General features: G+C 46.5%; 1 protein-coding gene across 2 annotated transcripts in view; it reads right to left on the bottom strand.

Annotated features, from left to right (window-relative positions):
- Positions 1 to 26,835, bottom strand: part of VPS50 (VPS50 subunit of EARP/GARPII complex) — a 2,190,829-nt gene that overhangs the window by 1,234,006 nt on the left and 929,988 nt on the right. For both annotated transcript variants that reach the window (XM_069648466.1, XM_069648467.1), the window contains one exon: positions 19,415 to 19,547. In XM_069648466.1, the coding sequence (XP_069504567.1) occupies positions 19,415 to 19,547 (133 nt within the window). The remainder of the gene's footprint in view (positions 1 to 19,414; positions 19,548 to 26,835) is intronic.

Genomic DNA, 26,835 nt, shown 5'->3' with positions numbered 1-26,835 from the left:
GGGCTCCTCAGATGGCTTCCCCGCAGCCCTCGCAAACATATTGATGGAGCTCTGCTTCCTCGCACCTCCCTTGATCATCCTGGCTTTTACGTGTATCAGGGAGAGAGAAGAGGGAGAGATGAGAGCTAGATATTAGTGCCAAGGAGCGTCCTCCGGGATACCGGGGCCAATGCGTGTACCGGGGCAATGTAGGCAAGGAACAACCAGTGGGCTCAGCCCGAGTCCGGGGGGTAAAGAGTGGAAGTTGTGACCCCTCTAGGGCTGGAGGGTAGATGTCGCCGAGGTTGGTGTAGTGGGCCCGAGCGCGCCCAGGCGACGCAGCACACAGTGGCAGGCGCGTAGTTCAGGGAATCCTGTGGAGGCAGTAACGCGGTGTGATCACCGGCGCCGCAGCCCCAGGGCGCAGGCAGCCCGGGGGGAGATGGAGCACGGCCCCGCGGGTCCCAGTGGCTAGGTCCGTTTTCCAGCAGGGGTTAGCGGCGTCGAAAGAAAGGCAGGGGGGTGGAGGGGGTCAGCGCCGTCCCAGGCCCAGCAGTGGCGCCAGTCCCAGCACAGGGGAGACACCCGCAGGGTATAGTAGGTGCGAGCAGTCGAGCCGGGATCACAGCGGCCAGGCACAGTCCCCCCCCCCGCGCTCCCCCTACCTCCAAGCTGCCACGGAGTCGAAGTGGCCCCTCAGGGCACGGACCAAGGGCCCGGGGCCGGTCGGCGCCCGCAAGCCGCACCAGGAAGGAGAAGAGTCAGCGGTCTGGGGAGGTCCCGGCTGAGCGGCTCACAGGGATGAGGAAAGGCCCGGCCGGCCACAGTAATCCGGCGCGCTCCGCCGGGCGTGCGCCCCTCCCCCAAAGCGGCCCGCAGCGCCGCGGCCTCAGGTCAGAGGAGGGCCGACGCCGCCGGAGCCGCGGGGCGGGGAGGGCGGAAGGCTGCAGCTGCAGGAAAGAAAGAGAGGCGCAGCCCCATCCTCGGGGCTCGCAGCGGCCCCAGGCTGCGCCCAGCCGCGGTAGTGGTGCTTCCGAAGGATCGGGTAAAGGAAGCAGGTCCGCAGGTGGCGTCGGGCAGATCAAAACAGGATCGAGCGCTCTGCTGGTCCGGAGCACGGCGTTTAGGCGGCCATCTTGATTGCCGCGCAACAGCGCCCCTAACCTGCACATTTGAACAATGTAAGGAAATGTTCCGACTCCAGGAAAAAGAGACAGATTTACGTACATCCAGTTACGTCATTGGTGCTCGCACCCCCAAACCCTCCGGGCAGCCACGCGTCCCCTCACCCTCCTCGAACTAAGGACCTCCCAGCCCGAGGTAGGATTTCTACTCTATATAGACGTTTCTTGGGTGACTTCCTGGCTTCAAAAACCCGATGTATGGCCCAGTGGGAGGCTGACCTGGGGCACCCAGTTGAGGACCAGACAAGGGTTGATATCTGGACCCGAACACACTCCTCATCGACCTGTGTCACCACAGGGAATGTGCACACAAGATCATGCTACGTCGGTTCTATCCCCCCCCTCAGGCTTCACCATATGAACCCCTGGGTGGACTATACTTAATGGAGAGGGTGCGGCCAACCGGGCTCCTTCTTCCAAATGTGGTGGACATGACCAAATATCCAGCAATTTTGGAAACTCTTCTTGGCGACTATTGAACAGATCATCCGGACGGCTCTCCCGCTGGAACCTGAGCCCATCCTGCTGGGGGTCCCGGTCCCTGGGATTTATCCACGGTCCGGAAGCAGAGCGAAACTGCTGACTCAATGTCTCCTAGCGGGGAAAATTATGCTTGCTCGCTTCTGGAAATCCCCTGATGGCCCCTTCATATCTTAGTGGTGGAGGAAGCTATGGGACATATTGATCGCAGAGAAGGTAACAGCGGCAAGGGCCAGAGTCCTCCAACGCTTTCAGAATATTTGGGCCCCAGTACTGGAGTATGACCAGAAATTCCCTGCACCGACCTATAAGCCCGTCAATAGCCGGTGGGCCCTGAGGGACCAGGTGGACTCCTGAGGGGGGAACATAACTGGCGGGGCTAGAGTGGGTGGCCCAGGGGGACGAGTCCTTGGACTAAGAACGGAGGGGGAGCGGGTGGGAGTTGAAGGGGATTGTTGAAAATGTGTTACATGCTTTGTTTATGCTGCATGGTTGTCATCCTGCCTTGGTTTAAAATAAACATATTTAAAAAAATATATATATGAAGGACAGGTAGTGTTGGTAAGAAACTGTTTAGGGAAAGGACTTATGTGTGGAATTGGTCTCCACCAGAATCAGATATTGTCATGCATGCTTGCACTGCACGATCACAGAGTTGGCTTACCTGTTACTCAGCTGCTCGCCGACCCTGTGTTTATGCTGGCCTCGTCATGCCCCCCGATGGTACCTCCTTCCCCAAGAAACGTTGGAGGACGCAGCAGAGACCATTATTGTTGCGGTTCAAGCCGCGGTCTTGGTGGCAGCTGCCCTGGTGACTAAAGGACGCCCGCAGAGCATCTGCATTTACGCCCAGGAAATGTTAGAGGTCACGTGACTGGTTACCTGGGTAACAAGATAAAAGCTTCACGGCGCCGTGCACAATGCTTCTCTGCTGTGCTTTTGCCAGCGTGTGGTGTTTCAGGTTACTCGACCCATGCACTTCTTGGATTTTCTGGTTTTCTGAACATTCTGCTTTACAACTTGGACCACGCTATTAGATTTGCCCTTGCACTTGATTATTTTGGATTGCTACCTCTGGCTGGACCCGGACTGGTCAATGGACTGTTCTTGTACTCCCCCTTGAACTTCATGCATTTTGGAACCACTACCCCGTTTGGACCTTTTGTACTGTCTCTGCTGGTGGGTCACCCTTTTCTCTACATCTGAAGGACATTATTGGCTGCTGGAACCATTTACCCACTCGCTGGCATCATGCTGGATGGGAAACACGCCTCCTGTACAGCGGGGCATTGGTTATCTTCCCGCTTCAGCGCCAGTTACAGTCTCCCATTGTGTAGGTCAAAGTAGATATTTGTTTTATTGTTTCTTGCCATTTGACACTCTCTGCTTACCTCTTTACCTGCTCTGTTTCCTTTTCAGCCTTGGAGACCCGGTGCCATTGTTCCAGCAACCTGTGGCCCCAAAGATCGGTTAGTGAGTGTATTTACTCTCCCTGGCTGGTACTTGGGGACGGAGGTATTCATACTCCACGCGACAACCACGACTTGACAGATATGCAATAGGTTTTTTAATTAATATTTTCCAACAAAAAAACACATCAAAATAATTTCTTTTTTATTTTTGGGGGGTTTCCCTAAGCCCTTCATCCCCTATTGTTTTTTCTCTATTCCAGATCTCCCCACCCCTTATATACACTTTCCCAACCCCCACCCTATATTTTCCAAAGAGTTTTTTCAGTGAACATTTTTCATTAAAAAAACTCATCGAAAAAAAGACTGTTGATGAAAGGACGATGTACCAGTTAGTGCCACACCATTTTGAATGTCTTGAAGAAGTAGAGGAAGTGACAGACAGTTTGCATGTCCTAGAAACCATACATAATGAGGAGAAGCATGCATTTGAATTTGCCCATCGTACTGCTGCTATTTGCACTGCGGTAGAGGTTTTGTTTGCTGTAAATCAAGAACCTTACATCACCACCACTGTATCTCTCACAGTGTTCGCTCTTGTTTTGGTTGGGGTAATATGGTGTTGAAGTTGGGGACCACTACACACAATTAAGACTACAAGTGGTAATACAAGTTCACCTTTGGTACAAGCCTGTACTACTATGTTAAAGTGGTAGCAGTAGCAGAGAAGCCAGGCTTATCTCAAGAGTATATGAGCAGTAGCAGAGATTACACAAAGGGACCACAATTACTGTGACTCAAGCAAATATTGACTCAAGGTTTCAGGTAAAAAAAATATAAGTACATTTATTTTCAAACCATTTGTTATAAACACAACACTTTTATTAATTCAAAATCACACGTAAAATACACTACAACCAACCAATTCACTTGGTAAGTATAACTCAAGGTAAGTACCCTATGTTTTAACGGACCGGTGTTATGAAACAAAAGACGTTACCGGGAATACATATGCGATCACTTTTTGACAGTAATGACAGTTCGGTCTTACTAAAGATACGCATATCCGCTGCAAGAAATGTTACTGGGGCAAAACCACACTTAGCACCTGAGTTAACCAGAGAGAGTTGGGGGTAAAAATCATAGGCAATACTTTTGTCAGGGCAGACAGAATCAGAGAACACTCGTTCACAGAAATTCAAGAGTCAATAGGCCGGAGCCAGTGTCAAGTGGAACCGGGTTCCTGTTGTCGAGAATCATACAGTCGGACAGTTCAAGATTCACCGTTGCCAGGAGTACTTGGATATTGTCAACAGAGGAAGCAAAAGTTATAAGAAGGAGGGAAGACGAATGCAAGCCTTGGAGGAGGAAAGAAGGGATTCACCCTAATTCCTCAAGCAGAACACAGTACCTTATTCAATGAAGAAGCTGGTTCCACGGCAGTTGTTCCTGGTAGTTTCCTGCAGACCCATGGTTCCTCGAGCTTCGGTACGAAGGAGGACGTCTGGAGGGGACTGCACCACACAGAGATGAAACAGGCAGCAGCGACGGTGAATAAAAGGTGTGCTCCTTAAAAACAGGAGAGGCTCTTAAGATGGCTATCCGGACCACTACAGCACTGTGCAGCGATTTCGACCACAAAGAGGATCCTCTGGCTGCCGAAGGTGAGCTGGTTATCCCCACCAGGCTCAAGGGAAGAAGACCCCGGACTGGATCTTCTCTGGTCGTCGAAGGGTAGATAGCTCAGGACTGCAGCAGGGCTTCACCGGGACGGGATAGTTGCAGCAGCTGTCATTTTCTCCGGTTTCAGTGGTGACTCTGACTTTCAGCCCAAGAGTCCTGCCTTTTATGCGAAAATCCCCCTTTCACACAGCCTGGCTGTCAATCACGCAGCAAGGGGGTTGTCCAGCCCTGACAACCACCTCAGCCAATCATGGCAAAGTGCAACTTGGGTTTCCTAGGATACCCTGTGCAGGGGGTGACTACACCCTTCCCTCACATTCAGCCCACCTAGACACCCAGGCGCCTAGAGGAGGGCCTAGAAGCCCGCCAAAAGACAGTGAACAAAGAAAGTAAAACACAAGAAGGACTTTAACAAAAAGAAATGGCGAATAAACCCAACCGCGGCCAAAAGAAAGAGTATTTGGTCAAGCGGGTTTATGTTCGAGGCTAATATAATAGCCTAAAACAATACCACGTTTATATAGTATAATCGCGGTAGAAAAGCTAGGGTAGATACCACTGCCACCAGCCAAGTCTAAATGTTAAAAGAGCGAAACAATGCTCTAGGAGGTACAGATAAAAAGGTTAAGGATTAACCCTTCGCAGTAAGATGGGGTGTACTGGATCTGTGGTTATTTGACTAAGTAAAGTAAATAAAGTAAATGGCAACTTTACCCCTTTCTGGGGGACTGTAGTCAGCCTCAGAAGTGGAGTCGGTGGAAAGTCTAAAGACAACCCTGTGTCACTGCACTGAAGGTTTCGTGTAACACGCAAAAAGAAGGGGGCTACTGAAGTGGTGTACTCCTGAGTCCACAATCACAAAAACAGATGAAATACACATTGCAAAACACAGGTAAGAGTGGGAAACAGAGGTACACTCTTACCAAGTGAAAGAATAAACTCCAAAAATCCAGCAAAGTTGCTGGGGGACTCACTAGGTAAGAGAAATTAGCCATTGAATGAGAATTCTCCCTAACAGGCATCCTAAAAACTGCTTCAAAAGCTGAAATGTGAATGAGTGAAGGCAGCCTTGACTGCGAAACAAAGGACAATGGGGCGGCCGGAACAGAAGAGGCAGCCATCAAGGCCAAGGGGCCAGGAAGGAAGCCCGCAGCGGGAGGCAAGTTGAGGAGAGAACTGACCCTTTGAGCAGGAGAAATGGAATCGGTATCCTGGAGGGTTAAGGGGGACAGGGGGGAGGAATAGCGCAGGACAGATGGGAAGTGACAAGTAGGTGCAGTGAATATGTGAAAATGCTGGCCAATCAGAAAGCAGGGAGCTCAGTCTTGTCCTAGCAGAAAATGCCTCTAGTCCCTGTATCCTGACTGGATGCTGAACATTCCAAGGCTACTAATGAATATTATGCCTGAAAAAAGGGCAATAGGAAAATGGGAATATTAAACGTATCTTAAAGGTTAGGGAACATTAGCATAGGATTGGGTTCATGGCCTCTTTGGGTAGCGGTGATGCTTCTTTCGAGTAGATCATCTAAAATATAAAAGCTAGACAAATAGGAAGCATCCAGATTCTTCAATTCCTCTTCAACTTTAAAACATTGCCTGGCCCCCTTTTTGGGAGGAACATGACTTACCTCACTCATGTAACCATAAGAAGTGCAAGTGTGGTAACTGGTTTAAGAGTCAGGCATTGGTATGTAGGAGCTGGGACCACATTAGCTAGCAATAGCTGGAGTGGTGATTGGTGACTAAAGTAACCGAAAGGGGTGCTTGGAAAAGCAAGAAAGACCACATCTGGCATCTTGCGGGTCTGATGTACTGTTGAATGCACTATAAAGCAGTTGTAAGGAACTCATGGTGGCAATAGCAAGACAGACACAAGTGACCAAAGTTCAAGGCTGTTTATTAAACTGTAAAAATGGGTGAGATAAACACCTAATCTAAACCTAAATCTAAGATCGGAGCAAGCTACGACCATCAAATAATAATAATACAGTCCTACTGGTGTCTTAGTCAAATAAACAGGGCCTACACTAAAAACCCTATCCCTAGCGCGGAGGCCCAGAGCGAGTACCAGTCTGCCCCACTATTCTATGTGAGAGGAGCTGCAGCGACGAGACTCGTGCTTTTGTGGATTTTGCCTTTGTTTGTGACTGGCTCTTTAACTCCCGAACTCCACCTTAAAAAGGTGTCGGCTGGCGTGGAGCGCCGCGCCGGAGTCCGAGAGCAAGTCCCAGTCTGCCCCAGTCGGCCTCGTCAGCAGCGGTGCTGAAGCAAAGAATGGCGGCGACCGGACCACAGACGCGCCAACAAACTCTTCAAGCGCGCTGCACGGAATCAGTAAGTTATGTGGAGGTTCACGCAGCTTCTGACGCTGACCCTGAAATTGACATAACATCAGCTGTGACAGCCGTGGCATGCACAATGAAAGTACTACTGGCAACAGGAGACGCCGCAGCAGAGGTAAGACCTTCTAAAGCAAATGCAAATGTAAATGCACCGGAAACCTTGTTATCAGCGATATCATTGCTGACACCTGACTGCTCGCAGGGGCAAGTATCTGCTTTATCCTTGATGGCAAAGGCCAAATTACGAGAAACAGACAAACATTTGTTAATCAAGGTATTACAGGCAATAATGACTAAGGAGAGCTCATTGACTTCCATAAATGAATCGCGCACGTTGCGCAGCGAACTCAATATTGAAGCCTCCTTTTTCAATAAACCAGCAGAGCTTCAAAACATAATCCCTATTCAAGTAGCTACAGCCTCCTTTCAGTCTCTTTTCGATGTCACTGACATCAAACTATTAGAACTACAAATTCCAATCATTACTGCAGAACAAAGTGACTTTATATTTGTTCCACCCGTGAGTGAAACAACTCATCGAACAATTCATCGGACCCAGTCTGCAAGGTCCACTCCTCTGGCCGAAAAACGGTTTATAGGGCTTGGAAAGGCGAAAGGAATTGTCAAGCAAGCTGAAACGCCAGGAGCTGACATAGCCGGCCGTGAAGCACGGTTAACAGAACAGCTAACAGCGGACTTCCTTGTGGTGAAAGACAAACTTATTAACAGTTTTGGTACTACTGCAACAGAAAAAAAACGCAATAGGGATTCAAGGGTCGAATATAACTAATTGCAATAGATCCACATTCCTGTGGCCAACAGACCAAGCATTGCACTTAGAAAGGAAAGGTACATCGCACTTGATAGGCTCTTTTTCAAATAACAAAGACGCCAGTGGCCTCACAAACAAAACGCAAGTCTGTGCATAACATCGATCCAGATTTGAGGAATGTTCACCCAAATGCCAAATTGAGGGATTCTGGAGAGGCAAATCGCCAATCAACCTCAAACAACACAAAAACTCAGAAGACTTCCCAAAGCAATATTGATAAATCAAATCTATCTGTCGCAGCAGGGATCCAGATTCACAATAATGTGCTAGCTGCGACTTCCCTAACACTAATCCCTTTTGTAAAACTGTATGAGACCCTAAGTGAGACAATGAAGAACAAAAGTACTCAGCTGCTAAATGTATCTTCAAAATTAGTGACAATTGAGCAGAGTAATATTCTATTGCAACAAAAATTAGACCATGAATCGGAAATATCCTTTGAATGGCAACATCGATTGGGCGACCTAGCAATGAAGGAGCACTCAGAGAAAGAAATTCTCATGGATGCCATCTTGGAATGTATGAAATGGCTCTGTCATGCTGAAAAAACAAGCCCGGAAACATCTGCTATTCGACCAAACTTGGTGGCAAATGGCCACAAGGTTCATTCAATAGCAAGTATGCACACAAAACATTCAAGCAAAGAAATGAAAGAGAACGATAAACGAGTGAGACCTGTCGAAGCAGAGGCTGTTGGACAACTGGCCTCCACTCCGACAGATGACCTACAGTCATTATCTCTTGGCAATGCTCAATTGGATCAAAGTGGACCAACCCCGCATCAAAATAACCCAGAAAATGCGAACATACAAAATTCACATGTACAAGTGCCAGATGCAAAAGCTGGGTTAAACACTTTTGGCATTTTTTCTGATTCAGCAAAATCTTTAATGAGCAAACAAAGTGTCTGTAATGCGCAAAAAACATTGAAGAGACCTGAAATTCAAAGGAAGGCAACTAAAACTAAGTTGAAACATAACTTAACAAAGACGAAACAGTTTGTAAGAAATCTGTCATCACCACAGAAACAAGGTCTCTTCAATAGAAATTCTAATACAAAAAGTCTGGATGATCCTAAAAGAAAATCCTTATTCATTACAATATCCAAAGTCAGACAACAATCTCCACTGAAGACTCAAAATAATTCAAACAAACAGAGAAAGGTAGCCTCTGAAGAGTGTTCAGTGGCTTCGACAGACGGCTCAATTGACCTATGTGATTGTTCAACTTACTCAATCGAGTTAGGTGATGAACCAGAAATTCCAACTCACCAAGAAAAAGTGGCACATTTGGCTCAACCCTCACCACAGTAAAAAAGCATCTGGTCCTCAATCCTTGAAAATAAACAGCTGACGATCAAGGACAAGGGGTCTGCGAACACAGGCCCTAAAAACCCTGGCTCTGAAAACAAAATCGATCAGCAAACAAATCTAAACAAAGTCAAAACAGGAGAGAAAACAGAGTCAATGTTACTAATTTCAAAAATGACTGCAGCACAACGGCTTAAACAAAACCATCTTAAATGTATGGAGCGTCCTATACAGACGACGGAGAAGAGGTCCAAAACCTGGAAGATTTGATTAGAAAACATGTTTCCAGATGAGAACAAAGTTAATCTGAACTGCAGTAATATAATGTCTCTCTTATACAACGTTCCCTCGCTGAGAACAATCGAATCGGAAGATATTGGGATTGTTGAATACATAAAAGAAGACTGCTCTGCTTAAGTGTTTTTACACATTAATTCTCAAGCAGTGGAAAATACATTGATGGCTGCAAAGGAAGAGCTGCTAACATACAGCTTTGACTTGAGTGTTCAGAAAGATCAATATACACTACTACATGATGGTGAGATTGAGCTCTGAGACAAGAACAACAAATGAAATAAGACGAGATGCTCTGAGAAATCAATTCAGAATAAAAGACAGAGACACTCATGAAGATCTTCAGAAAGAGCCGAAGAACCTATCTACAAAGTCAGTGCTTCATGGAGAGTCTCACTCAAACTAACCATCATTGTACAGTAATGACGTCCCATGCAGCCTAATATCTTGTAACAAGGGAGGATTCGTACATCTTTTGCAAAACTGTCAACTAAGATTGGATGACAACTTTGCAATTTGCTTTCAAGAGACTTGGTTGCGTGAAGTACCTCAGAGAGATGGCTACTCTGTCCTACTAAATCCTGCAGGGAATAATCTATGTGGTAGACCTTTCTCTGGCCTACTCACAATGGTACATAATGCACATGGATGGAGCATAGTGCAAATATCTTATCCCAATCTCTTTGTTCAAGGCACAGTGCTGCAGTTTGATGGCAGAGATTGTAAAAACACAAAACAACTGCTGATAATCAACACATATTGGAACCCAATGATGATAGCATCCCTAAAGTTCATACACTCAATTACTGATTTGATTGATTCCTGCATGACAAAATACACCAAGCTGTCTGTCATTTTATGCGGTGATCTGAACTTCTCTTGGTTCGATGATGACAAAAAGCTCTTAAGTATTAAAACAAATAATTCAACCTTTCAGTCATGCAGAGGTCATCTCTTCAAAACCGCATTGACAGCAAGAAATTGCGAAATGTTGAATGGAAGGGTAAATGGTGACATTCCCCCAAATTACCCCTGGAAGCAGGGAGCAAGTAAAAGAATAATTGATTACATGTGGATTTCAAACAACCTATGGTCAAAAATTGAACAATTTAAAGTCCAAGAATCATCATATAGCGACCATAACATCCTGATATTAACATGGATGTTGGTAAGGAAGATCACAGAAGTGCTCTATGTTTCACCACTTGAAGTAAACCAATGAGCCAATAGATTAAAAATGAATGCTCACCAAATTAATACCCTAAGAGAAAACATGCTATCACCTCATGTTTCAATTCAGAGCAAAATAAACTATGCCTCATTCCTTATACAATTTCAAACAAAAGCTACACAGGCGAAGACCTGTTCATACAAGAAGCTGTATGCTTTTAGTGAAACAGTCAACCACAAAAGAAACAAATTCACAAAGACATTAGACAGCTGAAAAAAAATAAAGTGAACCCGAATCTGGCGAATTGTATTAGACAGCGAATGATGAAGTATTGAAATTTGCTAAAAACTGCCGCTATATCAAGAGACCAAGATCGAGTGGAACAAATCTTAAAATTGATTACATGCCATCAGTCAAAGGACATATGGAATATAATAAACAACAATTCAGTGTTTCATGAAGCAAAATGTATGCATGGAATCTCTAAGGCACTCTGGCAGGAACATTTTGTGAAAGTGTTCTCAAATAGTAAGTCCCCAGAAAGTAAATGTGTCTATCCTGTAAGCACTAAATGAGACGTTACCGAATCGGCTGACGACATTGCATTGGTGATAAAAGATTTGAAAAACTTGCGAGCATCCGGCCCAGATGGCTTAACCAATGCAATGTTAAAATCGAAGAAAGATCAATAAGCAACATTAATTGAAGAGCTATTCAAATTAATTGCAAGAACAAGGCAGATTCCAAATTTGTGGAGAACAGCATTAATCATTCCAACTTTTAAGAAAGGTAATCGTGAAGACCTGGCAAACTACCGGCCAATTGCCTTATTAGATATAATGGGAAAGATTTTTGCCACTTTTTTGCAACGTAAACTATCAATGTGGGCAAGGAACGCCGGTGTAATGGACATTCGACAGACGGGGTTCACGAAGGGTGTAGGAACAGAACTAAACCTCTTGATACTCAACATCTTGAAATTAGAGGCCATCAAAGGAAAGAAAAAAGTGTTCCTCGCTTTTGTCGACATGAGACAGGCGTTCGACACTTAATCGTGACAAACTATGGGAAAAGTTAATACATTGGTCCTGTCCATCTACTTTGCTGCAGCCAATAATGGCATTACATGAGAACACATCAATCAGAGTAAGAATTAATCAATTGGGTGAAGTATCAGATATATCAAGACTAACAAAGGAGTCAAACAGGGTTGCCCGCTGGCAGCACTCCTTTTCAAGCTGGTCACCTCTGATATCTCTGATGCTCTAAAGGAGGGTTCATTGCTTCCCACCAAAAATAAATGGGCAATCGATTAGTTGGGCAATTTATGCCGACGACATAGTACTACTAAACTCGACACCAATTAGATTACAGCGATTGCTAACCAAGCTCCAGGTATATTCAAAAGCCAATGAGCTAGAAATCAACACAGGAAAGACCAAGATTCTCGTAGTTGGGGGAGCAATGAAACAGAAAGATAAGAAGTTTAAGTGGCTAATTGAAAGTATACCAATTGAAATGGTTCCCTCTATCCGCTACTTGGGTATACAATTTAATAATTCTATCTGTGAAAGAGACTGGGTAGAAGACCGGAAACTCCGGATGACTAGACTTGCACTTCAAGGTTCTAAGCTGCATGCTGATTATGCTAAATTCTCAATTCAACCAGTTTTGACCTTCTATCTCCAAAAGGTGATTCCAGCAATCACGTTTGGAGCAGAAGCAGGTTGGAACTTAGGACATCAACTATAGACTACCCTTGAAGGTCTGTTTTGGAGACAAGTCTTTAGGCTGCCTTCTTATGTCTCCATGACCCTCATTAGACATGAGCTTGGACTTGACTCTATGCATGGTGTAGTCCTATGGAGATCGATTACTAATCTAAGGAAAATGTTTCTGATTGATGAAGCGCAAGCCTAACAAATATTGGCTTCTTCTTCAACATTTCCTCATTCAGGACTTTTACAAATTTGAGCAGCTAAAATAAAACACATTTTGGACTGTGCAGCAATAAATTGGGAAACCGTTATAACCACCCCCCAAATAGCAAAAAAAAACTAAGACTATGGAACTGGCTGCAAAATGATGAAAGAAGGTCTCAGCTAAAATCTTCTTTATATTTGGGAACAGCAGCGAACAGCTTAGACCATCTACTGAAATATCTAATTAAATTCCCCTCACGTTTTCTCGCAACCGTTTCCTAAGACTGCGGTTGAACACATACAAAACGAAAGACGTACTGTGGTACAGACGTGATAAAGATACCAATGATAACTGCTGTAGATTCTGTAATTCTGCAGTGGAATCCCTAAAACATCTAATTACGGAATGTCACATACTTTCCAATTCAAGATCTTTGTACTTGGGGAAATATGCTCCTATTAATGGAAATAGGGAGGATCGGTGGTTTTATTTGTTATCTAGTAATCACTTCCGATGACATCTCCTGTAGTCGATTTTCTAGAGAAAAATGTCCCTGTGTTACCAATCATTACAGAGAAAGAGAAATGACACTATAGACAGATGAGATGCCATGCTTAATGAGGATTGCTTGTGCCATGGTAGTCTATACATTTGATGGGAATCTCTTTCTTATCTCAACTACAGTAGTTGTTTTGACCTGTGTTGTTTTTTCGCTTTTTCTTTTTTTCCTTTTCTTTCCTCTCAGGATGAGAGAACAAAATTGTTTGTTACAAGTAAAATAAAATTTTAAATAAACATTTTAAAAACCTATTGCCAATCCTTACCGCTACGTTATAAAAGATTATGGCATAATGTTCACAAGAAAAGAAAGAAGTTTTCACCAAATGTTAAATCAGGATGTATGGCTTGAGTCTCCCTTCCCCACATTTTTAGCACGGGACAAGGCGCGACTCTTGAACACAGCACACTCCACATAAAGTCACTTGCCTCAGAGGACCCGATGTGTCACAACCACCAAAAACAAAGGTTCCTTCAGTACATTGGATAGTTTCTCTAACCACTAGGATCTCCCTCTGCTGTGCTCCGATCCTTCTCTCAGTACCATAAACAACAAACCAAAGTTCCTTTCAATGAATCTTCACGTTGGGCGATTACGCTTCGCCTTTGGATCTCCCTCAGCCGGGTTCACTACAGCCTTTCATTCACCATATAACATCTGTAACATTCAAGAGTCACAATGTCTTTTTAAACAACCATTCACTGTGGACATCTCTCAGCCGGGTTCACGCTTGTCGACACAATGTTCATGGGGTATTCTTATTCACCTTGATTCTCTGGCATCCCTCAGCCAGGTTCACGTTTGCCAAATATCTCACATTTCACTTTGCTTTATCACAATGCAGGATTTACTTCTCTTAGCTTTTCCCTTGGCATCCCTCCCATCGGTTTCACATAGCCATTGTAACACAGTTCATGATTCTATCATCTCATCAGAAAAGCGGGGTTCCCTTCCCCAAGCTTTCTCTGGGCATCCCTCTGTCGGGTTCACACTTGCAACAGTTCACAAGACAATCCTTTTAGACCTCCTTAGGTTGTTCCCTTTACCCAAGTCTGGGTCTCAGCCCCCAGTCGGGCTTTCCTTAAATCCCCCAGCAAGGCCACACACAATTCTATTAACACTGTTTATGTTGTGTCTCAACGTGTCAAAGACTTTCGATTGTACGAGGTGTTTTGCTCGACCTTCGTAGGACCCCTTTGACACCTCATTCCGGCCTTCCTCAAGGCCTCTTGGTTATTGTAGTCTCAACAAAGCAGAGCAGCCAGAGCCCTTCGAATGAGCACCCACCCTGCGCCTGACCACTCTGCTTGGTCCTTCACTGGACTTTCTTTCAAGCTTTCACACACAAGTTCTTTGTTCAAAAGTTCATACAATTTTGCCATTCGCAACCTTGGGCTCAACACAGTCCGGTTTTCTATCAGCTCTCTCTCCGACTCACCGGCCGTGCTGAACCAGTTGGCGTTTCTTGCCTCAGGAGTCAAGGGCGGTACTACGGGAGCAAGTGTGTCTCCCCGCCTTGGTTATCAGAGTGGGAGGGCTCAGGACACCACTGACATCTGATATATGACACGCCAGCTGGACTCCCCGATCTTTCTCTTTCAGGGGCTTTGCGGGTCTTAGTTGAAAAGGGCAAGGGCAATTCCCTTCTCGTCGTCCTTTCAGGTCTCACCACCTTTCTCCTCCATTTGAACTGCCGGCCCAGAATAGCTGCTTCCTGGTGCGTTCGGCCGTGCTCAAACTGTGCTCTCGGGCGCCCCCTTTTATCTCTATGGGGAAGAGAAAGGGCCGTCAGGTGTGTGGAATTATTGGTAATTGCCTGACTCTGCCTGACCCTTGTGTTGGGATGTGTCAGGTAAATGACTTTGTTGTTAGTCCGTTGTCTGCCACGGTGTGAGAAAGTGTTCCTGTAGAAAAAGGGGGAGTGGTTGGTCAACTCGGAAAGGTGAGATTTATAGGGGTTGTAAAATGAATAGGGGGGGATTGTGGAGGAGGTCGTTTTTTGTGAAAACAGACTGGGAGTTCAGGAAATAATAATCAGAGGGACGTGGAGAAGAATGACTGGGAGTATTCGGGTACACAACGGGAAAACAGGGATTCTGGGAGGTTTAGTTTCCTACTGAGGCAGGGTTTGAGTTCCTATTGGATTTACCATATGCAGAGGGGATGTTGGATTCTGGTAAGGGAGATTCTTTGGGTGTAAAGGAGGTTGAGTTGGAACAACCTATAAAAGCCTCAAGGACTTCGTCCTCCTTGTCCTCTTTGCTGATGTAATACTGAGTCTCACCTGGGGCATTCCGCCAAGCATAACCCCAGGCTCCCCTACCCAGGTGATCCTCCCTCGTTCGTCCACTCCCAGGGTTGGGATCTGAGAGTGCCAGCCCATTCCTGGCCACCTGAATAAGGGATTCTCAAGGTCTTCTTGGGAGGAAACCCTCAGGTTTCCCAGACAGTCCAAACTTCCTTTTCACTTTTGTTCACTGTTTTCCTCTTCACTCCACCTCATGCCTCAACCCAACATCTCTTCTACCTCGAACTCTCCTTCTGCACTCCCTCTCTACTGCTCTTCATGTCTTTCCGTCCAATGTTCGATCTCTCCCTTATACTCTCCCGTCTCTCCCTCTGCAACACTCCTCTCCCTCACCACACCACTTCTACTCCCCTATCTCCATACTATTACTGCTACTCTCCCCTCTCCAAATCACTTCTTCTCTCCCCTCGCTTTGCTACTACTACTCTCCCCTCTACACACTACTCTCTCCTCTCTACACTACTCTCCACCCAAGTCTTCTCCCACATTCACTCTTCTTTTCTTGCACCATTCACTCCCTACTGTCCCTCTATTAGCCCTACTTACAAACTTTAGATGTAAAATCAAACCTAAGTACTAATTACTGTCATGAATCACTTCCCCTCCTGTTCCCTTTGGAGAAGATGGAAGAGAATGAAAGTGGGATGTTTACATCCCTCTTCCAAGATGGCATCAACTTGCTCCCTTTTTCGTGAATCGTCTACAGCAGACTAGTCTTTTTTTAAATGGTGACCAGCTTCCTCTGAGGAAACCAGAAACACCCAAACAGCAGTATAAGAGACCACTGCAATCAGCCCTGTGCGTCTCTTCTTTCTCGATTGTTACGCTCCTGTAAGTATTCATAGCCTTCTCTCTGTATCCTAATTTCCTTCTCCACTTTGTTCCTATTTCTCCCATCCCATCTCCCTTGCCACTACCTCCCTCTGTTCTTAGCTTCTCTCTGCTTTCCCTTCGTCGTGGAACGTCAAGACTTTCACCCCCCTCGAGATATCTACATCGTTTGCAACTCATTCACCATACTTTCTACAGCATGCCTTCTACTTGCATCTTTTGCTGTTTTCACAGCGGAACTTTACTGCTGAGGTTTTTGTTTCTCTTTGTGAATCTGAGCCCAACCATACCAGCATTTCCTTTTCGCACTTTCCCCGTAGCATTTCCTTCACATGTACATGGTTCTTCCCTTTGCCTTTTGTTATGGAATGCCAGGATCCTCTCTAATGCGAGCGTGTGAGCGGTAAAAGGATTACCTCGATTCTTGCATTTGTCCATGTGCCATTTGATCTCTCTTCCAAAGTGGTACATCAGGACATCTTATTGCTGTATGGAGAGACCACTCCAACTGGGCTGGTGCCCTGTCATTTCATTGGGTTTCATTCCTCAGGAGGGTTTACCAGATTCCACGCGTTTCACATATTATCCAAATACCGGATACCTGTGTGGGAGGCTTTCCATTTTCACCTTCTGCTGACATAACCACAAGTAGGTGAGTATCCATTGTCATTATATAATGAAAGCACTTTCTGTAGCTGACACTTACTCCCACCACCCAATACATCACCTTATTTCAGCACTCCTTCCCGCTACTGTAAACAGTCCTTTCGCTGCTTGGTCTCTCTGTCTTCCATCTCCTCACTTGACCTCGTCTGAACAATCCACATCTTCCTGTTCCTTGTGCCCCTTTTTATTCCCCACCTTCCCTCTCTATTGGCTCAATCCCATACTTGGTTTCCCAGGCCAACATCTATCTTTCCCTTACCCAGGGGAGGTAATACAGGTGAGCAAACACATAAGAAGGGGTTTCAGCCCCACCCCCCTCTCGTACGCAGGTCTGCTGGTATCCAGGAATGGCAGCCTGCTCTCAACATAGGCAATGTCCCTGTTCGTAATATTCTGAGTGTTGCGATGGCCTCTTTGATGTGAGGCCTGGTTGCAGGTGACCTGAATTTCTGCAACGCACAGAGTGCTGGGACCGCCACCTGATGGCATGGACCGTTCCATGATCTCATTGCAGGTAAGTGAAAAGTCTGTAGCACGTGGCCCTCCTCTCTCTTGAGCGTACTGTTCGGCGCATCTATTGATGGTACTCTACATGCCTTTGTGATAGAGAGCGGCGAAAGTGCTACTTTATTGTGAGCAGTGCTCCGCTAGTTCACCATCCCTTGCGGTCTCACTCCGGCTGCTCTTTTCACATTCCCTACCATGCCTTTTGGGGACTAGAGACCTAAAAGACTGGGCAGCATTGTGTAATGCAGGTATGCGGTAAGAAAAGTTGGTACTCATTTCAAACATGCAGGCACATGTAGAAGGGACAGGGACTTGGGTTGGTGGGGCCCTCTCAAAACTCACATGCCGCCTCTGGTGCAGGAGTGGTTAGGGGTAGGCTTCCCCACCCCAGGCTGAGAGGGGTCCCCATCTTCTCTTGACACTTGTCAGGTACCGGACCCTGTCACATTAATGTAAATAGAAAAAAATAGCAAGTGGCAAAGAATACGCTCAATAGAAATAGAAAAGATAACCAAATGAAAAAAGACTCAATGCCCAAAGGAAGATTTAATAGTAATGCAAAAATACAAAAAATAGCTCCTTGCTACCTAACAAAACAATATAGGAAAAAAATACCAACATTAAAAATATTGTCACTACCAAATAAAGAATTAATGAAGAGAAACAATTTTTGAAAGTGACTAAAATAATTCAAATTGAACACAGAGAAAGCAATATCTGCTATCCAACCCATTGATCAATGTACATAATAGACAGAGGTGCTGTATGCTTAGTCCTGTGGGACCACCAGTATCCCCAATGGGGACCATGTGCTGTGGGAGCAGCACACAAAGGACGCTTTCAAAACACTGATGCAAAAACACAAGATGGTGTATGCTGATAATGCTTATAGTAAAATATAAAATTAAAAATGCAAAATCATTCAAAAAAGAATGTATGTCCTGTTCCTCATAGAGGCTCCGGGGCAACAAATTGCACATCTTCTCAATGCATAATATTTCTTTCTGCAAGTCTAGTCATCTCAGCTCTCCATTACAGCATTTTTTTACCACTTCCAATATTTGACATGCATCTGGTTATACATGATATTTTGTGTTTAATGTCAAATTGGCAAAAGTATCCAAATAATTTTCAGTTCAGGTAGTTCCTTCGTCCTTTAAGGAAGAAGTCATTCTGATCGATCCGTCTGAAGTATTTTCATCAATGTGCTATCTAACAGAGATCTAGGATAACCACTCACACTGCACACATTTAGTTACCATTGGTTGGCTTAACACCAGTCAGGCATCTTCTGCAACTAATCTACCAACTTGTAACATCTGCAAGGTAAGTTTGTGATTAATGTTCTTAGGTGAAAACTAAGATTATGCAAGAAACTATTCCTATCGGTTGGTTTTGGTGAATATCTTTCACCACATTCACCCTCTCTCTCCACCTGTGTCACGGTACTGGCCCAACTCATTGTAGTAGTTTTGTTGCACTGTTTTGCAGCATTTTGAGGGTGGGTATGGTTTTAGGGTATTTTATTTTATTTACGAGTGGGGTTGGAGAAGCAGTGGGTGTGTAGAAAAAGGTTATAGAGGCTTGCCTCCATAACACACCGCTACAATGGCAGGGAAACCAGATGCGTTTAGTTGGCCAACGATGAGTTGTACCAGATCCCTGTGGCACTTCTCCCTTTAACTTCCTGTCACCCTTCCCCATGTCCCTCCACCTGATCCATTCATCTATCATTTTCATACCAATCTCCTTGTTCTTTCTGTACATTTCTTTGCCCTCATAGTCCTAATATCCCCTAATTCTTTCCCAAAGAAGTGCTCCCAATTGCTCGATTTGGATCAGGTCTCTTCATTCTGGAGGCTTAATTCAAACAGTAGCTTGCTGAACACTCATTTTTGAAAAAGTAAATAGACAAAGGTAATGGTTTCTCTCACCTGAAACTGGGGTAGTTTGCCCACTGTCATGCTTTTCATGCCACTCCATTGTTCTATAATAACTAAGCATGACTTCCCAGAGGGCTTTGCATAAGTCACCAAGGCACGGAATGTAGCTATCTGAAGTAATGTGCTGCAGAAAAGAAAAAACAATGAAGACCTGATGTAGATGAGCACTGCCATTGCTATATTACGAAATGTTTGGAAACACCAACAAAGTTGAAAGAGTATTAATGGGAAACTTAAATACCAAGAGTTGTCTATTTAAAGTTTATTTGATGCAAGGGACACAGTGCACTATCATACTGTGAGACAGGCATGGTATCAAAAGAGAACACAGACAGCTGATTATTACTTCAATAGTAGTGTCTTTATTAATTATCAGGATGGTGTAATGCCTAACTTGCTCTATAACTATGGTGGGAATGTTTCTACCTAAAGAAAAGTAAGGGATGTCTGTGTCCATTAAGTCCAAATCAAAAGTCTGTCTGTGTCAAAGCCTATGCTTGCCCTCACATCTAGGAATAAACATGGTATGGGGGTTTCTCTTAGCCAACAAAAATAGTGTTCAAAAGTTTTTAGCTTAAAGTTCTTCTTGGGTTCCCTATCCCAAGTTCAACACAGTTTCAATAGCTGCTTGTCTCAACAATGTCCCACCAGGTCTTGAGCTTCCCATCCCCAAGTTCAATACAGTACAGTTCACACCAAAACGGGGTTTTGAGGGTCTCTTTCCCAAAGACAGTGCTTCTCAATTCTTCCAACTCTCAGGTTTCCCCTCCCCAGGGCTTTGCTGTAACACTTGTACTAATTTCATCCACTTAATGTTTAATTCCAGAAAGCAATAGGTCCACTTGACCCACCTTCCAGCTTACCTTCCCACGTGTTTCATAGTTTTTCGCTGCTCACTCTCAATGTCCTTTGCTTATCATCAGTTAGGGCTCTCTGGTCTGGGAGCAGTTGTCAGACCAAACGGTACACCCATTATAGGTCACGCAACCAGGAACCCTAGGCTTCTCCTTGGCTTGATTTGTGATGTTTGTGGTCTTTAAAGTAGGGAACTCTCTGGTGTAGGTGCAGTTGTCAGACCACAGGGTCCACCCATTACAGGTTGGCAACCACAAGTTCCCTTAGCCTTGTTTGGCCCCTTCACAGGCTCTTCTGCTTGGGCTTTCGACTTCTCACACGTGTCTTGTCCTTGGCTAAGGTAATACTATTCTGCATCAGTATTTGCCTTGACACAAACTTCTGACTCTCTCTCACGATGGAAGTTAGAAAGCTCAAGTGTTAGTTCAATTTTCCATGTGCTTTAATTCTGCTCACAGTGGTGATTTTCAATATGTTAGTTTAACTTCGAATGTTCGTTCGCTATTCAATATGTCATGATATTTTCCAAATATCAATTTTAATTCAATTTGGTGTTAAATATACTCAATTAGCAGTTTCAGTTCAGTTTGGTATTTAATATAACATGGTTTTACTTAAATAGTAATTTCCATTCAGTTTGGTATTCACTACAGTTCACATTTACTTGGACCGTTATATGCCTGCGATCCCCTGGGAGCGCTTTGGTCTTCCCGTGTCCTCTGACACTCACCGGCTCTCCGCATCTGCACAATGGCGACTCCTGCTGCTCCCGCTCTCCTTCTCCATAGTGGGGAAGCCGACCGCTACGTTCATCGGGCACATCCTGACTTTCCTTCCTGGCTTCTTGCTTTACAATAGACGCGGACCACATCTCCCCTGCTCCTGGCTGGTTCTGCAGCCCCAGCTGCCTCCGGGTCTCGTCAAAGACAGCGTCTCTCTCTAAGTCCTCCGGGATCGATGACAGTGCTCAGACTTCTGAATCTCCTTCCAACACAGCGATTCTCCTCTGACTGCATGCTTGGGCCTCCTCCCTTTAAACACAGTCCTATTAAAGGTACTCCGGTGTCAGTCGTGGATTTGTCTTTTCTGGCCGTAATTAACCCAATCAATGGGACATGCCTGAGCTTCACTATTGGATGTCTTCATACCGCTCTTCTTCGTCCCAGTACTAGAGTGATGTTTGTAGTAGGAATTGTACATTACTCCAAGTTGCTTCTTCATCTTCTCAGTACTTGGTAAGTACTTACTGGAGAAAATTAAGGCATGAATGTTAGTGACCCATGAAGGCTGAGGGAAGGGAGGTAAGTCTGTGTTAGGTAAGGGGGCATACCATGTCTCGTTGTCCTGCCCCCGCTCCCCAATGAACCTCCCCCCAGGTGAACCTCCCTCGCCCCTAGGATCGGGATCCAAAATCGATGGTCCTTCTCTGGTCACCTGAGTAGAGCATCCTCGGGAGTAGTTTTGAGAGGGCCTTCAGGTTTCTCACAATACATAGACAATTTCCCATCCACTTTACAGAGTGTTTATTGCTTTCATTTCAGTAATGAACATTAAAGTGTCCAGAAAGCATCATATTGTGCCATAGATTAGCAAACAATTGATAGTTTTTATTATTAGGGTACTGTGAGAAAACTGACAGTGTCTCCCTGACTAGTCCCCGGGGATCTGTCATCCAGGTGGCCAGGCCACGGCCATCGCTATTGTATCCAGTTTCTGGGTGTGGACCAGTGAGGGAGGATCATCTGGATGGGAGGTCCTCAGGGAGTGGAAGTGGGACACCGACGGGTGAGACGCGGTTTCCCTCTTCCTATAACACCTTTTCCCCATCCCCATCCATCCATATTCAGACACTCTACCCCCTCTTTTCCAACTTTAACACTTTCGCACATCATGAAAGAGGACAAACAAACACCAGAGCCGTTTATCTGACGTGGCAATTGAAACAAAAACAGGCCCTTCGAAAGTAACGAGGCGCAAACAGGGGCACACACAATAACTAACAAGTTAAGTAATCAAATACTGTGACCTTTGTTTTTTCTAAAACAATCTTTATATCAACGTTGTATATGTTTTAAATATCGATAGAAATGAAAATCAGTGTCTTAAACTACAGTTCAATTAACAATTTTTCTTAAACAATACAAATTGTCACAAATTGTAGATACATAAATCATGATACTGTTTAACCAGGTTACTCACTGTAGTGACCACCTTACTCCTAGTCCATAGTCCGCTTTCCTCCATACTTATGGGACATCCCTCCGTCCTGTGGGACGGGACCGGAGCGTTTTGTAAAAGGCATCCAAAATTTTCCCAAAAAAATGTTTTTGTCCTTCCTCTCTTTCTAAGCGGGGCCCGGCTTGCAGCCGTAACCCCGCCCATCTTGGCTCCGCCCCGCGCATCGCCCATCAGTCCTTTTCTATCGCCAGGCCAAAGACCTTTTAGCAATAATAGAGGAACCTTATTAAAGGGGACGGCGGACGTGCTTATGGAGGAAAGGGAACTATGGACTAGGAGTAAGGTGGTCAGAGTGGTGAGTAACCTGGTTATACTCCTATGTCCCGTCCCCTTTCCTCTATACTTATGGGAGATTCCCAAGCACTCCTTACAGGAACTATGGGTGGATGGAAAAAAACCCTTACTGAAACAGGTTCTTCAGCACAGCCTGACCAAACTGGGCATCAGGTCTAGACAATAATGTTTACAACAAGCCGATGGGGAGGCCCAAGTAGCCGCCTTTGCGATGGTCTCCCAAGGTACATATTTCTGAAAGGCAACCGCGCTGCCATGCCCTGCACCAGGTGTGCATGAATACCTTTAGGAGGCTACAGCCCTTGAATGGTGTAAGACCCTGTAATGCAGGCCGAGAAGAGCTCCTAAATTCGGAAGTTCTGTCCAGATAGAACTTAAGAGCCCTTCTAACATCCAGACAGTGTAGAACCCTTTCCGCCTCTGAAGAGGGGTTCGGGAAAAAGACTGGCAAGGAAATAGATTTGTTTAGGTGGAACTCAGAAACCACCTTCGGCAAGAAAGCAGGGTTTGTCTGTAGGACCACCTTATCCTTGTGAAAAACCAAGAAGGGATGTTCGACCGACAAAGCTTGGAGTTCACTCACGCGCCTTGACGAAGTGACAGCCACCAAAAAGGACACCTTCCATGAGAGGTGCTTGAGGTCCACTGTGGCCATTGGTTCGAAAGGCTTATGGGACAATGCCATCAGGGCCCCATTTAGATCCCACGCCGGGTGCGGACTGCGAATCGGAGGATAAAGGCGCGTCAAGCCTGCAAAATGTCTCAACCACTGGATTAGACAGAGAGTAAGAACATTGGTCCGTAGATAGGTAGGCGGAAACCGCCGGAAGATAAGTTCTACATGACAGAACATGAACTCCCGACTCTGCTAGGTGGGATACCAAGGACAGTATTGTGTCAATTGTACCCCACCTAGAGTCCATCTGCTTGTCTAAACACCAATGACAGAACCTAAGCCATTTACTTTTGTACTGGGACCTAGTCGAAGATTTTCTGGCCGCTTGGATAATGCGCATGTTATCCGTGGACAAGCCAAGATGTTCTAAAGACCTGAACTCAGGCACCAACCCGCCAAGCTGAGTGATTGTGGGGAGGGGTGACACAGTTGTTGCTCCCCCTGGTGAAGAAGATCGGGGGTCACCGGTAACCTGATCGGCGGATACACTGACAGGTGTTGAAGTTCTGATAACCAAAACCTTGCCGGCCACCACAGGGCTATGAGTAGGGGAGAACAGTTCACTGAGCTCTTCAATTTGGCAATCATCCGATGAACCAGAGGCAGAGGCGGGAAGGCATAAGCCCTCATGTTGTGCCATGGAATCTCGAGAGCATCCCCCAGAGAGGAGGCTCCCAGTCCGTTTCTGGAGGCATACAGAGGAAGCTTCTTGTTTGCCGCCGTAGCGAAGAGGTCCACTTCTGGAGTGCCCCACTGCAGGAAAATCCATGAGAGGACCTCCGCCTTCAGTTCCCACTCATAGCTGACTATCGTCCGCCGACTAAGGGCATCTGCCGTGACATTCAGCTGGCACGGAACGTGTACTTCAAGTAGCCAAACACCATGCTGTACCGCCCACTCCCAAATCTGGATGGACAGCTCCATGAGTGGAGGAGACTTGGTGCCCCCCTGCTTGTTGATGTAAAACATCGACACTGCATTGTCCGTGCAAATTCAGACCACTTTGTTGGCTATGATCGGTCTGAACGCCTTGAGCGCTAGGAAGATCGGCACGAGCTCCAGATGATTTATGTGAAGGAGCTTGTCCTGAGGCGACCAAAGATCCGAGACCAGAAGAAGATCCAACGTTGCACCCCACCCCAGAAGGGAAGAGTCCGTCGTGACCGTTACCATCGGGGCTGGGTCCTGAAACCCCGCCCCCACCGACAGGTTGCTGAGAGACGACCACCAGTCCAGGTCTGCTCTCATGGAAGCCGGAACCGTTATCAACTTGGAGTCCCGATCCACAGCCTGAAGCCAAGAACTCCGAAGAGCTATCTGAGTCCGCCTCACCTTGAGGCAAGCAAGAGGAAGTGCCGAAACACACGAGGCCATGAGGCCCAGAAGCCTCTGGAACCACCAGGCCGACATGCTCTCCGGCTGCGCAAACATTTGACACGTGGCCAACAGATCCGCCATTCTGTCCCTGGTCAGGTACACTCTGCAGTCGATCGTGTTCCAGCGAAAACCCAGGAAGATCAAGTCCTGAGAGACCGTCATGGAAGATTTCTGCCAGTTCACCGACACCCCTAGGTGGAACAGGAGCTGGAGGAGAGACTGAAGATTGCAGGCAGCTTTCAGCGGACAAGGGCTGCGCAAAAGGCAGTCGTCCAAATACGGATATACATGGATACCCTGCAGACGAAGATAGGCCGCGATCACCGACATCATCTTCACAAAGACACGTGGTGCCGAACTTAGGCCAAAAGGAAGCACTCGAAAGTGGAAATGCTCCTCTCCCACAGAGAAACGGAGATATCTCCTGTGTGGAACACTGATCAGGATATGCATGTAGGCATCCTGAAGATCCACCATGCTGAGCCAATCGCCCATCTGCAGGGAAGACCGTATCTGGCCTGGCGTGATCATCTTGAATTTCTCTTGGGGTAGGAAAAGATTGAACTGGGAAAGGTCTAGGATGGTGCACAGGCCAGCCTGGTTGGGTTTGGGCACCCTAAACAGCTGGGAGTAGAAGCCCTCCCCTCGCTCCCCAAAAGTAACGGGTTCCACATCTCTGAGGTCCTGCAATTTCTGCACCTCGGCTTTTAGGGAGGGAGATCCCGACCGCTGGAAAGCAGGGTTTAAGGGTGGGGTAGGGGTAAGTGGAAGCCCGCCCGAGCGACTGACAAGATCCACCTGTCCTCAGTGATGGTCTTCCATGCCTCCCAATGAGACGCAATGCGTCCTCCCACCGGGGTCTCGTGCGAGCGAGGAAAACCCTAATTTGGCAGGCTTTTCAGTGGTGTTACCACCTGAACCTGAGGAGGAGGCTGAGGAGCGGGAGAAAAACCGAGTCCATTGCTGCCTATGGCGGTTATTACCCAAAGCAGTATCCAACTCTGCGAGATTTCCGGTCTAGGAATCCCATGAAACCAGAGGAGGGCCGGCTCTGCGACAGCAGCCTCTGGGACCTGAAAGGGGTTTTAACCAGGACTGACAAGGACTTAGCTGTCTGGGTGCTGTGCTTCGTTTTGGTGAGCTCCACATCTGTTGTGGAATAAAAAAGCTCCTTACCGTCAAACGGCAGGTCCAACACCTTATCCTGTACATCCTTCGAGAACTTGGTGGCATGCAACCACGCCTGTCGAGAGGTGTCAAGCATAAGGCCCCGAGCCGACGTGTCGACGTGATGAGCCGCGGCCTCGAGCAGATCCTGGGCCAAGACTCTGGCGTCAGATAAACCCGCCTTAAAGTCTTCCAACTTTTCGACCAGAATGAACTCCTCGAACTCTGACAGACCTTTCCACATCTTCATGTGCGCCCCCGCTAACACCAGTTCCGCGCTGGCCTGCCGGAGCTGCAAGGCCGAATTAGCGAAAATCTTCCTCCCAAGGGAGTCCTGGAGTTTATCCTCTTTCCCCAGAACCTGAGTCGTCGTCGCAGAAGAGGACGCTGCAGGCCTGGACTGCAAAGTGGCCACGGCCACCACTGTGGAGGAGGGGGGCGGACAGGATGACAGGGCCACCTCTTCTGAAGAGTGCAGCCTGTAACGCGCATCAATTTTCTTATTGACGAAAAGTCCAGAGTGTGGCTTTTCCCAGACCCTGCGGACCTCGGCCAAAACGTCCTTCTGCAAGAACAGGCCGTTACGATCCGAAGGAGACAAGGTGAACGCCCCCGAAAGCACACCCTGCTGCGGTGCGGGTGCCTCGGGCACTGGAACATCCAATAGGCACATCATGTCCAGTACCCGGTCGTGAAAAGCTCTAATAGAGCAGGGCTGGTCTTCGCTGTCCTGCTCGCCCTGCGCATCATCCGACAGGTCAGGATCCTGCTAAACCATGTCAGGCACCGTCTTGTCCACAGGGGA

The sequence above is a fragment of the Ambystoma mexicanum genome, chromosome 2q (genome assembly GCF_040938575.1).
Source record: "Ambystoma mexicanum isolate Mex_15411 chromosome 2q, UKY_AmexF1_1, whole genome shotgun sequence".
NCBI classification, from domain to species: Eukaryota; Metazoa; Chordata; class Amphibia; order Caudata; family Ambystomatidae; genus Ambystoma; species Ambystoma mexicanum.
The sequence above is the reverse complement of the archived record's forward strand: the minus strand, read 5'-3'. Positions and strand labels throughout refer to the sequence as shown.